Consider the following 14,323-nt stretch of genomic DNA (forward strand, 5'->3'; position numbering starts at 1 on the left):
TTCATCAGTTCTCACAGTGTGGTATTTTTCCCAGTACAGGTAGATGATATAAAAATGTGCAGTCCACACAGAGAACAAGTGCAGTGCTACAGGGGCACACCTGACACTTTATATCCCTTCAACTAAGGAAATACTTTATATTTATATTTGAGAATGTCAGCATGTAGTTGTCAAGAGAACAACACTGTGCTGTTATTGTTTGCATTTCTTGTTGCCTCTTTGCTAAAACAAGTCATTTACTGAACAAAACATTTTTCTCTTCAACCACAGGCTGAGTTTCCTCTTTTCTGGAGGCTCAGACAGAAATCATGAGTCATTTTCTGACGTTTAATAAATAGGATATAGCAGAAATATAGCAGAAATAACATCTTTATACACATATAAGCATCACAGGTCACCCAGAGGAACAAAGAAGTGTTGTTGTGATATTATTTTGATTATTTTTAAAGCACTAAATATTTTTTTACACACATCAAACTGTTCACAGCATAAAAGACACAAACATCACCTACAGAAAACAATTTGATCATACACAATTTTTTCCTCTTTCATGGCCTCAGTGATGACATGAATCACACTGTAAAATCTGAACAATGACTATACAGTTTTTGTGCATCACAATTTGGCAACAAGTAATGTAATTAACATGAGAATTATTATTATTATTATTATTATTATTATTATTATTATTTGTTGTTGTTATTACTGATATGCAAAAATATGCAATAAACATGTCCATACAGTAAGCTTTAAAGATCGCAGGTAAAATTCAGGAAGAAGTGAGTGAACATCTTAAAGAGATTTTTTTTAAATAAGAGACTGAAACAAACTCACAGAACCAAATCATGAAATTGTGTCTTGATGGAAACAATGTCCCTCATCATCCAACCTCCACTTATTACAACAGAAATAAACACAATAAGATTTTAATACAAAGATGAACCATATTATCAGTCTTCCAGTGCTGACATTAAACCAAGAGCATGTCATTGTTTAATATAACTGCTGTTGATCTGGATGCTGGCAGTTCTCTAAACATTGTCAAAATGTTCTGAGTTGGATTTTGTTGCTGACGTTGTTCGTGAGTCTTGAGTTTTGTTGAAATAATCTTTTTATGGACCTGAAACAAAATCAGAACAAATACGACTTCAAAAGTGAAAAAACAAAGAAATAATGGTGCCAAAGATGTTTTGATGCTTTCTGACCTTTTACACTTTCACTCTTTAATCACACAGAACTGATCTCATCAGGGAAACTTACACTTTCTCACATTTTAGCTGCATGTGTTTGAAATTTAAGAGGCTCATTATTTTACTCAGACACCACAACAGAAACACAACGTAACTAAAACCAGTCGTGATTCAGCTCATCAGCTCCACAAAACTCTGAAACTTCAACAATGATGTTACTCATTTTACTGCACATGTAATCTGATTACTAATGATTCAGTGTCTGTAGAGTTCACATTTGTACCTGAGGCTGATTCAGGATTCACATTATTGTAGTCAGAGCTCTCCTCTGTGCCATCATGTCTGCCTGTTGTGATGATGGATATTTGTATTTAATAACATGGAGACTGTCTTCCTCTAAAATGACACAAGTTACAAAAACATTCAACCAATTATTACATTTCATGTTTGTTGTACTCACTCCTCTTATCAAGACCTTCAAGCTGAAATCCAAATGTGACATTGTTGTATTCATCTGCTGAAATAATGAAGTTTGATCAGTCAGAATAAATATTTACATTTCTTACAGCTCTGTTATTATCAAAGTTTATACTGTTTGTACCACTTCCAGTGTTTCCAGAGCCTCTGATTGATTCATAGACTGAAAGATCACCTACAAGTCATTGAAAATAGAAGTTATAAAAGAAGTTAAATATAATGATTTATTTTTGTTTTTATCTAATAAAAGATTTTTTTCTTCACAACAAACTGAGTGTTAAAAACTGTAATAAAGAGAAAAGTAATAATTTCTGGTCTCACCATGAAGAAGAGAGGAGTAAACCTGAGTTTCACTCTGGTTGTTTGTTTGTTGTGAAGCAGAGCTTTGATTGGTGCTCTGAGACTGAGTGAGACTGAAACATTTAGCAAATAATGTAAATGTAATGAGGAGTAATTCAAAGTTATTGTTGTGTTTAAAATGAAACTAAACTGCTGCACCAACCTGTTACAACAGGGTTCTGTAAAAACACAAACATTATTACATCAGTTTGTTTAAAACTGTCACAGCATTACAAAAAGAAAAATATTCTTTTAAAATTCGATCAGAAAATCTCTCACCCTTTAACTTTCTGTAGCAAGACATCAGCAGCAGCACGACAATAATTCCACTAACAAGTCCGATGATGAACGGAACGATAAATGAACTTCTTTCACGTCCAAAACCTGAAATGAGAAAACTTTAGGTCAGAGCCAGAAACAAAATAAAGCTGAACAGATCACATGATCACAATGCCAGCACAAACTCTGAATGAACTTTATTTAGTGTGTGTAATTTGAACTCACATCAAAGATTAAAAATATTTGATTGTAAATATCAAAATTAATAATAATAAAAAACACAAACCATAAAACAAAAACTGAAACATTAAATAACATTTATATCTATATCTATCTATATATATATATTTATATATATATATATATATTTTTTATTTATTTTTAATAATGAAAGAAACAAATGAGAGGGTCAGTTGTTACAACCTGCTGAGTGGTGTCTCTAACAGACAGCATGAAATGTTTAAAATTTGTGTTGAAGCAATTGGATTTGTGAAGAATTTAAATTTAGAAAAAAAACTAATGAATACCTTGCACAGTGAGTTTGACTCCATTACTGAACTCTCCAGAGTCAGACTCACACCAGTACACTGTAACACCCTCCTGTAAGCTGTGGATCTTATAAGAGGATCCACGCAGTTTCTGGCAGTCACAACAGTGAGACAGGAAGCCGTCCTCAGAGAACTTCCTCACTCTCCACTCAGTGAAGTTTCCCTCACAGGTCAGTGAGACAGAGTCAGAGGTGAAGTGTTGCACTCTGTCAGGACTCACTGTGAGAGACGCTGCTGAATGAACATCTGAAAAAGTGAATATTGTAAAACTTCTTCTAAACCTCTGCATGTCTCCAAATCTTTATTTCTTGTCACACGTTAACACTCAGTCTGTGTGTTCATCTATTTATCCTCTTTTCTACCAGTATTTTCTTTTCCTCTCTGACTCAGTCTTTTTCTTCTGTTTTAGTTTGTTGTTCATTTCTTGGGCCCCATTTCTCACCACCCTGTGACAGCTGAGATACGTCTGTGGGTTCTCAGTCATTCGCAGGTCATCGTAGTTATGAGCACTTGAAAAGAAGGTAACTGTTTCCTTCTTTCCAAGCATTCAAGACAGCTGGGATAGACTCAGTGTTCCCCACAACCCTGAATTATAGTTAAGGAAGTCAACAGATGAGTGGATGTTTGTTTCTTTGGGCCTGTCTGTGTCTCTTCTTTTCAAAATAATCTCCTCATTTTACTCCCTCATGTGTAATCTGCCCCCCCATGTTTCCATGGTGGAGAAGAGGTTATAATTAGGAAATACCTAATTAGAAAACATAAAAGTACCAGTCATCTGCCAATATGGGCTTTAAATCTCATTTTATCCTTGTCACTGGTAAATGACAAGAGAGGAAAGACAAAATCTCTCACCTGCAGACCAGACAAACTTTGGTTGGCTGTGATCAGTGTGATACTCTGGGTCTCCTCTTCCAGCTCTGCAACATATCCTGCTGTGTGTGTCTGTCCATGAATGATGTAGGAGTCCTGTGCAGTCCCACTGCCATCAGGTAGCAGCTCATAACTGGAGGATTTCTCTGATAGATCAGGAACAGCTTTATACCAGTAGAAGCTCCATCCTGCAGACGGATGTTCAACCTCACAGTTCAGAGTTACTGAGGCTCCAGGACTCAGCCATGATGGAGACACAGTGAGGACAGGACGGGGTTTATCTGTTCAACAAAGATTTTCTCTCAATGTTTCGTCTCTTAACTCTGAATTCAATGTCACTAAAATGTTGACTCACAAATATTTATGATGAACTTTAAGAGTGAGACTATCTAAACATGTCAAATATCTCAACATGTACTAATAAAAACACATTTTTACAAACTGTTTCTATTTCCAGGTTAAATGAACTATGACTCTACTTACTGTCAGAAACTGTCAGTGTGACTGAATCACTCCACTCTGTTGTTTTATGCTGTGAACTTTTCATTCTGCCCTTACAGCGATAGTTTCCACTGTTGGATGATGAAGCAGATCTAATCCTGTATTCATTTTGATTTGGAGCTTTTATCATGCTGTTTGTTTCCCACTTATAATTCAAGTCAAGAATTTCCCATATGAACATCATAATGTCAAACAGGTTAAACAAATGTCTTTCTGTTTGGTCCTCAATGAAATTTAGAAACATGAATTCACCTTGTATTGTGTTTTAGACCCAAATTTTTTTAAAAAAAGAAGTTAATCTAAACTGACTGACTATACTCTGTGTAGCAAACTCTCATCTTCCTCCTCAGCAGAAACCTTACTGTGAGACTCTGATTTGTCTATTTCACTGGAAAAGAGCAAAGGATTTCCTGTTTCTACACCTGCAATTCCATCATGGGTTTACCAGAGTGTCACTCACAGCCAGACTCACACAAGGCTCTTATATCAGTGTAAGCTGCACTGTGAATCTTTAATATTTAATTCATTGTTTTAGAGATATAGTTGTTGAAATGATAGTAAATATTATATTGTTATATAAGTATGGAATAATTTACTGATCAGACTCTAGAAGAATCATATCTTCTACTGCAGAGACATGAACATTTTCTAATTCTAAGGTTTTTCTTTAACAGTGAGAAGAAAAGTGGAAATCAACATTTCTGGATTTGTGTACTTGTAAAACTTGTTTTGACTGTGGGAGGATGCCAGCGTTCCCAGAAGGGAAGATGTAAACATCACACAATGGATTCTTCCCAGTAGACCCACCTATGGTATCAATTTGAAACTGATGTGTCGCTTCATTCTTTAGTTATCACATTTACAAACTTGTGTGTCTCCTTGGCGTTAGAGAGTAAGACCTGAACTAACTACATCATAATACAGTTTCTGCAAGTTTCTGTAATCCACGTGTGCAGCAACATCAGAAAATGAAAAAAAAAAACCATTTAAGTTTATTCAAAAAAAATGAAAAAAGTATCTGTTTAAGATCTTTGCCAACTGAAAGCAAAAACTATTTATTGAGCATCACTAAGACAGCTACAAAGTTGTATCAAAAAGAAGCATTTTTTTTTAACTATTATAGATGAAAGATCTCCAACTTACATGATACAGTCAGTGTGATGATATCACTCCACTCTGAGAAGAAATAGTCCCTTCTGCTCCGGCAGCTGTATCCTCCACTGTCAGACTCAGTAGCTCTGATGATTCTGTGTTCATTGGATGTTGGAGGTGTGTTTAACTTGGCTGCTCTCCATTCATACGTCCACTGAGCTCCTTCACCTCCCTGAATCTCACATCTGACAGTGACTGTCTCACCGCTGTATATCTGAGTCCAGGATGGCTGCAGGGTCACAGTGGGCTTATTGGGAACTGTTCACAGGAAAATAAATAAATATCCAATTAGGATAAAAATGCTGGGCTCACATGAGGCATAACTGCCTCATACATTACCCTTAGTACAGCTGTGAAGTGATTTGCAATTTGGGAAAAGAGGTACGAGGCAGAGTCTCACATCTTTGATATACAGGTGATCTGAGGATACTTGCGTATTGGCTGCTTCAGATTTTCAACTCTTCAATCAATCCTGTTTTCCTGTTAAATATTTTTTTTATTTTTTAACTTGGTGTGTTCAGACCATATTACAGGACTCCTGGGTTGTTTATAAATATTGGTATGGAGAGTAATTTGACTTAAAAGTGTTGCAAATGTGTATAACATAATCCAGAAGTGTAAAGTAATATCTACAGATGTGTACAATAAGTGTGTAACTTTCAAAAACTCGAGAGCGCCTGGATAACTCACACACAAATACAAAGCAATCTGACCACACAAAGATCTATTTTACAAATGAGTAAATCCAAACCTGAATAAATACTGATCAATTATGCACGATTTATTAAGTTCAACATCATGAATCCAATAATTTTACTTTTAAAAAAAAAAAACCTTTAACACACGTGGGCAAATCGCTTGATACCCACATGGAGATTTGAAACTAACTTCATGCTGCCGGCTTTGCACAGATCTGCAAATGTAAGATGAATTCATGTCCTAGTGTAAAACTGCGACATCTTGGCTTCCAGTGTTTCCCCGTGTTTCTTTTTTCTAAATAAACAAAACAACATGTAACCACTTTTACGAGAAAACAGATAATTATTAATTACATGTTTAGGATTATTCATTAGGCTAACATTAATCTTAGCCTGGTTTCATTAGAGAATTATAAGATTACCATCAAAGTGTTATTCCATTTTACCTGGATGATTTCTATATTCAAAATAAACAGAGATTAGTTTGCACATACTCACTGCAGAGGATGATCCCCAGTGAAGTGCAACCAATGTGTCCCCCATCTGGTGACTGGCTGACTTTTCCAAGCAAAAAAAAGATCGACACCTCACTTACAAAAACCATATAAAAAACCTAATACAAAGACATTTATAGGCTACTGTTGAGTGTCTGTAATTGGTAAATCTGTGTTTTCTAGTAAAAGGGGTTACGAATTGTTCCGTTTATTTAGAAAAAGAAACACAGGGATACACTGGAAGCCTAGATATCCCAATTTTACACTGGGGCTTGAACGCATTTTACATTTGTATATCTGTGCAAAGCTGGCAGCTCAAACCCCAAGTGTACGAAGCCCCGCAAGGGACATTGGAGAAAAAAAAATTAAAATTAACTTTTGTGAGATCTCACAAAATAGGGTGCATCCTTTGGGGGTTGCACTTGAAGGCCGATTATGTAACAGGCAGGCGATGAAGGCTGTCTCCATTCGAGTCTGCTCCAAATGCATCCTTCGTGGCCCAACCTATCCCAGAATTCACAGCGTGGCCCAGCCAATTCCAGTTTCCAACAATGGCGGTAGCTACTTAGTTTTAATATTACTTTTACTGGGTCACAAAATAAACTTTTAAGATATTTTCAGGCAAGAATGTAGCTGTGTAAACTTCAAATATCTGCTCAGTTTATCAAGACATCCCATATATTTATATTTGCAAAAGTGCTCTGACGTTTTCAGAGACCTCTGACCGGAAGTTCGAGGCTCACAAGAGCCGGTGAGAATACTGCACTCCTGGCACATCGTGCCTCGACCTCCCGGTCAGCTGAAGGATGCGACCTTGCTCTTACTGTCAGCTCGCTAGCTACTGCACTCTGGGAACACCGTCCATAATGTAGCTAAATCCATTTTCAGTTAGTATGTTTAATTATTTTATTTCAAAATTTATATTTTTAACCTCCTAGGACCTGGCGTCCACATATGTGGACATCACATTTTGGGTTATTTAGACCAAAATACTCAATTTTGCTCTACAAGGGCCTGATATCCACTTACGAGGACATTATACTGCTATTGTCCTATCAAAATTTTAAACGAATATCCTCATATGTGGCTCTGATTTTTCATAAAAACAAAAATAAGGTAAAAAAAAAAATCTGGTAATTCTTCATTTTTACATTCGTTGGGCCCCAATATGCCCAATATCAAAGAGAAATTAAAAATGCATGCCGTGGAAGAGTTCGGGTCTTAGGAGGTTAAAGACCATTGTTGGTTTTAATCTAGTTTAAACCACACCACTCCACTAGATTTAGCTGAGATCTGAGCAAGAGGGGCTGTTATTGTGTGTATATATGGATAATAGAAAACACTGAAATACATTTCGTGCACGCAGCAATGAATTTTGTTTGCTCAAATTAAACTTTTCTTCGCTCAAAATAATTTTCTCCTCAAAATGCAACATTTGCGCTTGCAAATTTTTCGAGGCACAAAAATAACGCCATACAAAGCCAAAAACCAGATTAGTGGCCTGTTGAATGCTTAAAGTCTAGCTTAAAGTCTAGGTTGGCTTTATAGTTGAAAATAAAGTAATTTAAGTTGTCCTTCTAAAGAATTAAGTTAAATCATAGCTGAATCATAAGAAACATTTTGGGGTTGCCTATGTTACATATAAACTCTGCCATATGTTTTATCTGGTCCTTTTTCTTATTAGAAACTTTACATATTGGAAGTTGGCTTTTAACAAGCATGTAATGGTTACATTTAAATTAGGTGGGCCTTTTTTTAAGCACATATCTCTTTAGGCCCTAAATTGAACGACAATTATCCAGACTGACAAATGGGACATTGAATGTCACCTTTCCGGTGGGGAGGGAGCCTGAGATTGTCTAAATTGGGGTCTGTTCTATAGCAAATGCAGAAAATAATGTTTGAAGAAAGCAGATTGGTGTTCTAAAAAATACGATTGTTTGCTTGCAGGACACCAGGAGGGATGAGTCCTCCATCACAGATGGTGCGGTCAGTGAAGATGGTTACCTGCAGCTTTAAGGTCATTGCATCTCCAGCCCACATCAAGGATGATAAAAATTACTTTTAAAAAAACACCCGAGATTGGGTACCAAGCCCCAAGTGCGATAGAAGGATCAGTGAATGTGAGAGTAACTGACCTGAAAGACAGGATTATGGCAAAGCTTGAAACCTGGATCCCCCATAGCCGGTTACCAAGACTACGTGAAGTACCCTCAGAAGGTCGACTAGATGATGTGAATGCAGCACTACGGACAACCCTACCACCACGATTACCGAGACTAACAAGCTGATCTACACTACGGCAGCAGTGATCAGTGAGATGCTTGGCTACAAGTTGAACAGCCACAAGGAGAAATACCCCCCATGGAGAAGGAGACTAGAGGCTAAGATCAAGTTAGCATGGAGGGAGGTTAGCCAGCTATCAGAGCTGCAGAAAGGTGCGATGAAGAAGGTGCCTAAGAAGTACAACAAGCTGTCCATACCTGAGGCCTTGGAAACTGCAAAGCAACGACTCACAGCCTTGGCCAGCCGCTTGAAGAGGTACACCAGAGAGATCGAAGGCAGGAGAATAAACCAGCTGTTCTCCACAGAACCAGCTACGGTGTAGTCTTAGTGGCAGGGGAACAATATGAAAACAGCACCCCCAAGGCTGGAGACGGAGCAATACTGGAAGAGCATATGGGAGAAGGACGCAACCCACAACAGCAATGCTCAGTGGCTAGTGGATCTGAGGGCAGCCCACAGCAACATCCCTGAACAGGGTCCAGTAACCATCACAGTGGCAGATATCCAAGAAAGGGTGTCCAGTATGAAGAGTTGGACAGCACCAGACCCTGACATGGTTCACGCCTACTGGCTGAAGAAGCTGACTGCACTCCATGAGCCTCTGGCAGTATAAATGAACCAGCTGTTAGTTGACGAGAGACGAAGGCCGGACAGTCCTGATCCTCAAGGACCCCCAGAAGGGACCAGTCCCATCCAACTACCGACCAATTACCTGCCTCAGTACCACATGGAAGCTCCTGTCAGGCATCATAGTGGCTAAGATGAACAGGCACATGGGTCAATACATGAGTGGGGTACAGAAAGGGATTGGCAAGAATACCAGAGGTGCAAAACACCAGCTACTGGTAGACAGAGCAGTCGCCCGAGACTACAAGACTAGGCTGACCAACCTGTGCACTGCCTGGATTGATTACAAGAAGGCCTATGACTCGATGCCCCACTCCTGCATCCTGGAATGCCTGGACCTATACAAAATCAACAGGACCCTAAGAGCCTTCATCAGGAACTCAACGGGGACGTGGCGGACAACACTAGAGGCCAACAGCCCATAGCACAAGTAACCATCAAGTGTGGGATCTACCAAGGAGATGCTCTGTCCTCAATGCTGTTCTGCATAGGCCTGAAACACTCAGTGAGATCACTGACAAGACTGGCTACGGATACCGACTACACAATGGAGAAGTTGTCAGCCACCTCCTGTACGTGGATGACATCAAGCTGTATGCCAAGAGTGAACGAGACATTGATTCACTGATCCACACCACCAGGATATACAGCAATGACATTGGAATGTTGTTCGGACTGGAGAAGTGTAGTTGGATGGTAACAAAGAGAGGGAAGGTAGTCAGAACTGAGGGGATCGAACTACTAGAATGAAACATTGCAGACGTAGAGGACAGCTACAAGTACCTGGGGATTGCACAGGCAAATGGGAACCATGAAGAGGCCGCTAGGAAAGCTGCAACCACCAAGTACCTGCAGAGGGTCAGGCAAGTCCTGAGGACTCAGCTGAACGGTAAGAACAAGATCCGGGCTATCAACATGTACGCCCTGCCCATGATCAGGTACCCTGCTGGGGTGATAAGCTGGCCAAAGGAGGAGATAGAAGCCACTGACATCAAGACGAGGAAGCTCCTTACCATGCATGGAGGGTTTCACCCCAAGTCCAGCACCCTGAGGCTGTATGCTAAGTGGAAGGATGGAGGCCAGGGAGTGGTGAGTGTCAGCACCACAGTCCAGGATGAGACAAGAAACATCCACGAATACATCACGAAGATGGCCCCAACTGACAGCGTGCTCAGTGAATACCTCAGGCAACCTAACCTCTGGGGCCGGTGTCCACCTCTCAATTTTAAATGCATATAGACATTGAGGGTTTTCGGGAGGGGCCGTGCTGACACCTACTGCTTTCTGGCAGGAAGCACCATACTCTTCCTGTGTTTTTAATGCACTTTAGAACAACATGGAGCAACACAACATACTGTATAAGCGGTCGGAGTGAGGTATGGGGTCTTCACACCCTGTTCTCTGCACACCATTGGGGCAGGGGGACTGGGAGGACTAAGCAGTCTGGTCGGGGTCTGTGACACTGGGCCTCCCTGCAACTGCCGGGCCGGGGGTGGTCTGCTTGCCCCCACCACAGGGAAAGGGGTAACATCTCTTGGGTCTGGGGGCTAATTGCCCCCCTGGGGGCTGCAATACCTGGACCTGGGAGTATAGCGTATGTCTGGGGAGTGTGAATGGGTGTATAGTGTTCATTTCTGTTTGTCTCCACATTGGGCGAGTGCTGAGTATTTGTATTTGTGTGAATGAGGGTGGGAACGTATGCTTGTGCCAGGGCTGGGCGCTCAGGTACGTACTCACTCACTCCCGGCGGCTGCTTGGTGGGCCTGGTACCTGTGGCCAGGTTGGGCCCCTTCCGGGAGGGTGGGGTGCCCTCGGTCCTCGGGGCTCTGGGACCGTGGCTCAGTCTGCTCTGGTGCGGCTGGCTGCCAACAGGACCTGCGGGCCTGTCACTGCGGCCCTCTGTGGCTTCTGCACTGTGGTTGCTGGGTGACCCTACGTCTGAGGCTGTCCTCAGCTCTTTCTGGGACAATGGTGCGGTTGCCTCTCCAGTGGTCTTCCTTGGGTTTTCGCACTCTGGTGGGGGGGTGGGGGGGCGCTGTGGATGTCTGGGCCCAGGTCTCCTCCGCGCCAACTTCATGCTCTGGGGGCTATATTGTGTTTGTTTGCTCTTTTCTTCTTTTAACAGGTGTTAAAGAAGTATTATTTCTCCCTTTCTTTCTTTCTCTTTCTCCCTTTCCGTATAATTGTCTGTCCAAATTGTAATAACTTAAAAAATAAATAAATAAACAATAGGTTGGGCACATGTATAGCATGGTTGGACACACACACACACACACACACACACACACACACACACACACACACAGAATACAGACACTGATGTTGTTCAGATATGCCTGCTTAAGAATGTCACATGTATTTTTAATTGCATATTCATGAATGACAATAAAAAGGGCTGTAGCAAAGGAATCAGTCGAAGTGGGCTGAGATCAGGTGAAGGAATCTTTTCCTTAACTTTGGATGACTTCCCTCGCGAGCCACAAACACAGAGAGCGCCTTCTTGCCTTGTTTTGTCGTGCAGTTACTGGTCTTGTGTTCCAGCGGGGTTTTGTACTTTAATAAACCCAACAGTCCTTCTTTCGGTATACCGAAAATAGAGGCGGCTGCTCGACTTGACTGAGATGGATGCCTTCCTCAAACCACGATCCAAAGCGCGCAAGATGAAATCACGTGCGGTGTCGTGAGATTTAACATTGCTATATTATTGACTTACTTCACTCGAACATGATATGAACAATTTAATGTACATTCTCTGCATATCATGTAGTTTCTACACTATATAGTTACACTTAACTTTAAAGCATGAGGTAATTGTGTTGAATACACACAAGATGCTTACATAAATCCAAGAGACGGCCAATCCCTTTTTTTCAGTGTCAAAATAAAATATGTCAAAGTCAAAGCTTTTAATATATTCAGTTCAAAACCTTAAATAAAGCAGATGTGGTGATCTGAAATGAATGTGTTATATAAACTTTTCTGTTCAGATCAATGACTTTAGACATCATTAACCCACTGATTACTCTGCATGACAACATGATTTAATGGTTTTAAGTAGCAAGGATTTAAAAAAATATGTTTTAAAAATCCACAATAAGAAGAAGGTGACTGCAATTCTCAGAATTTTCTCAGAGTTTTAGACTTTACTGTTTACTCTAAATGAAATGTTTAAACTCACAAATTTCTTTAACGGTGACGTCATTGCTGTCCTCTGTGTAGTAAACTGGATCTCCTCTCCCTCCTCTGCAGTGGTACAGACCTCCTTGTGAGACACTAATAACTCTGTTTGCTTCATTTCCTCTCATGAGCTGAGCTTTAGAAGAGACTGAATCACGTCTGAACCAGTCAAACTTCCAGCCAGCAGAGCCCTCCACAGAGCAGCTCAGTGTCACACTGCCCCCTGCTGGTAGGATTGAACTTTGTGCTGTCAGTGTGGCTCTGGGTTTACTTGCTGTTGTGTTTACAAGGGGGGGAAAGTACATTAGATTATCATTTACTTCAGGGAAAATAACGATAATAACATAAATTAATTAATAATTAAAAAAATCATACCTCAAATAGTAATTAACCTTTTCATCTACAAACACCAAAGTTTAGTAGACAGATGTAAACATGAAAACATTAAATGTCAGCATGAATCATGGTCCAACTTACATGAAACTGTCAGTCTGAAGGCATCACTCCATCCTGTTAAGAGATAGTCACTGCTACCCCGACATCTGTAGTCTCCACTGTGGGACACTGAAACTCTGCTGATCCTGTATTCACTGGATGTTGGAGGGCTGTTTGTCTTGGGTGCTGTCCATTCATATTTCCACACCTTTCCTTCACCTCCCTGAATCTCACATCTGAGAGTGATTGTCTCACCAGTGAATATCTGAGACCAGCTGTGCTGCAGTTTCACAGCAGCCAAAACTGTTCCCAAAAAATCAAATATTTAAAGAAAAATCAACAGGGAACAAAAAAAAATGAATTAAAAAATCATAGTTATAAATTCTTATTTCAATTTAATCATTAATTTGTGTTTTATTTCACAACAAAACTTAACCCTTACCTTGTTTCTGAATCGTAACTGGAGCACTGTCCTCTGTGTAGTAAACTGGATCTCCTCTCCCTCCTCTGCAGTGGTACAGACCTCCTTGTGAGACACTAATAACTCTTTTTGCATTATTTCCTCTCATGAGCTGAGCTTTAGAAGAGACTGAATCACGTCTGAACCAGTCAAACTTCCAGCCAGCAGAGCCCTCCACAGAGCAGCTCAGTGTCACACTGCCCCCTGCTGGTATGACTGAACTTTGTGCTGTCAGTGTGGCTCTGGGTTTATTTGCTGTTGAAGAAACAAAACCATTAAATCATTAAATCATCATTAAGAATAAATTTCAGTACTGATCTCATTTTTAACATTCATGAAGTAATTTATCTATGAACACAAATATTAATTATTTTCTTTGCACGTGACACATTAGCCAATAACTGAAGATTTCACTAATTTATCATTCTCTTATCAAACTCTCATCTCTGTACATTCCTCTTTACATTGCTGATATTTTAAGAGCCTCCATGGTGTCTCTACTTTCTGTTTGCACAGTGAGAAAAACTGTTGTCCTGAGCTGCCTGCAGACAGCTGGATCATTGTTGGAGTTTTCCTGTTAAGACAGATGTAAACATGAAAACATTAAATGTCAGCATGAATCATGGTCCAACTCACATGAAACTGTCAGTCTGAAGGCATCACTCCATCCTGTTAAGAGATAGTCACTGCTACCCCGACATCTGTAGTCTCCACTGTGGGACACTGAAACTCTGCTGATCCTGTATTCACTGGATGTTGGAGGGCTGTTTGTGTTGGGTGCTGTCCATTC

The 14,323-nt window shown here is 40.2% G+C and overlaps 1 protein-coding gene across 1 annotated transcript; it reads right to left on the reverse strand.

The window, feature by feature from the left end:
* Window positions 1-10,848: 10,848 nt before the first annotated feature.
* On the reverse strand, window positions 10,849-11,538 carry LOC109197073 (extensin-like). Its single transcript, XM_019352159.1, has one exon. It carries the CDS (start codon window positions 11,536-11,538, stop codon window positions 10,849-10,851), a length of 690 nt encoding a protein of 229 aa, XP_019207704.1.
* Between the last annotated feature and the right edge of the window lie 2,785 nt (window positions 11,539-14,323).

Source organism: Oreochromis niloticus, unplaced genomic scaffold (assembly GCF_001858045.2).
Source record: "Oreochromis niloticus isolate F11D_XX unplaced genomic scaffold, O_niloticus_UMD_NMBU tig00001146_pilon, whole genome shotgun sequence".
NCBI classification, from domain to species: domain Eukaryota; kingdom Metazoa; phylum Chordata; class Actinopteri; order Cichliformes; family Cichlidae; genus Oreochromis; species Oreochromis niloticus.

Bases quoted from the DNA above. Each gene is read 5' to 3' on its own strand.
- LOC109197073 (XM_019352159.1), bottom strand. From the start codon at position 11,538: ATGAAGTTGGCGCGGAGGAGACCTGGGCCCAGACATCCACAGCGCCCC.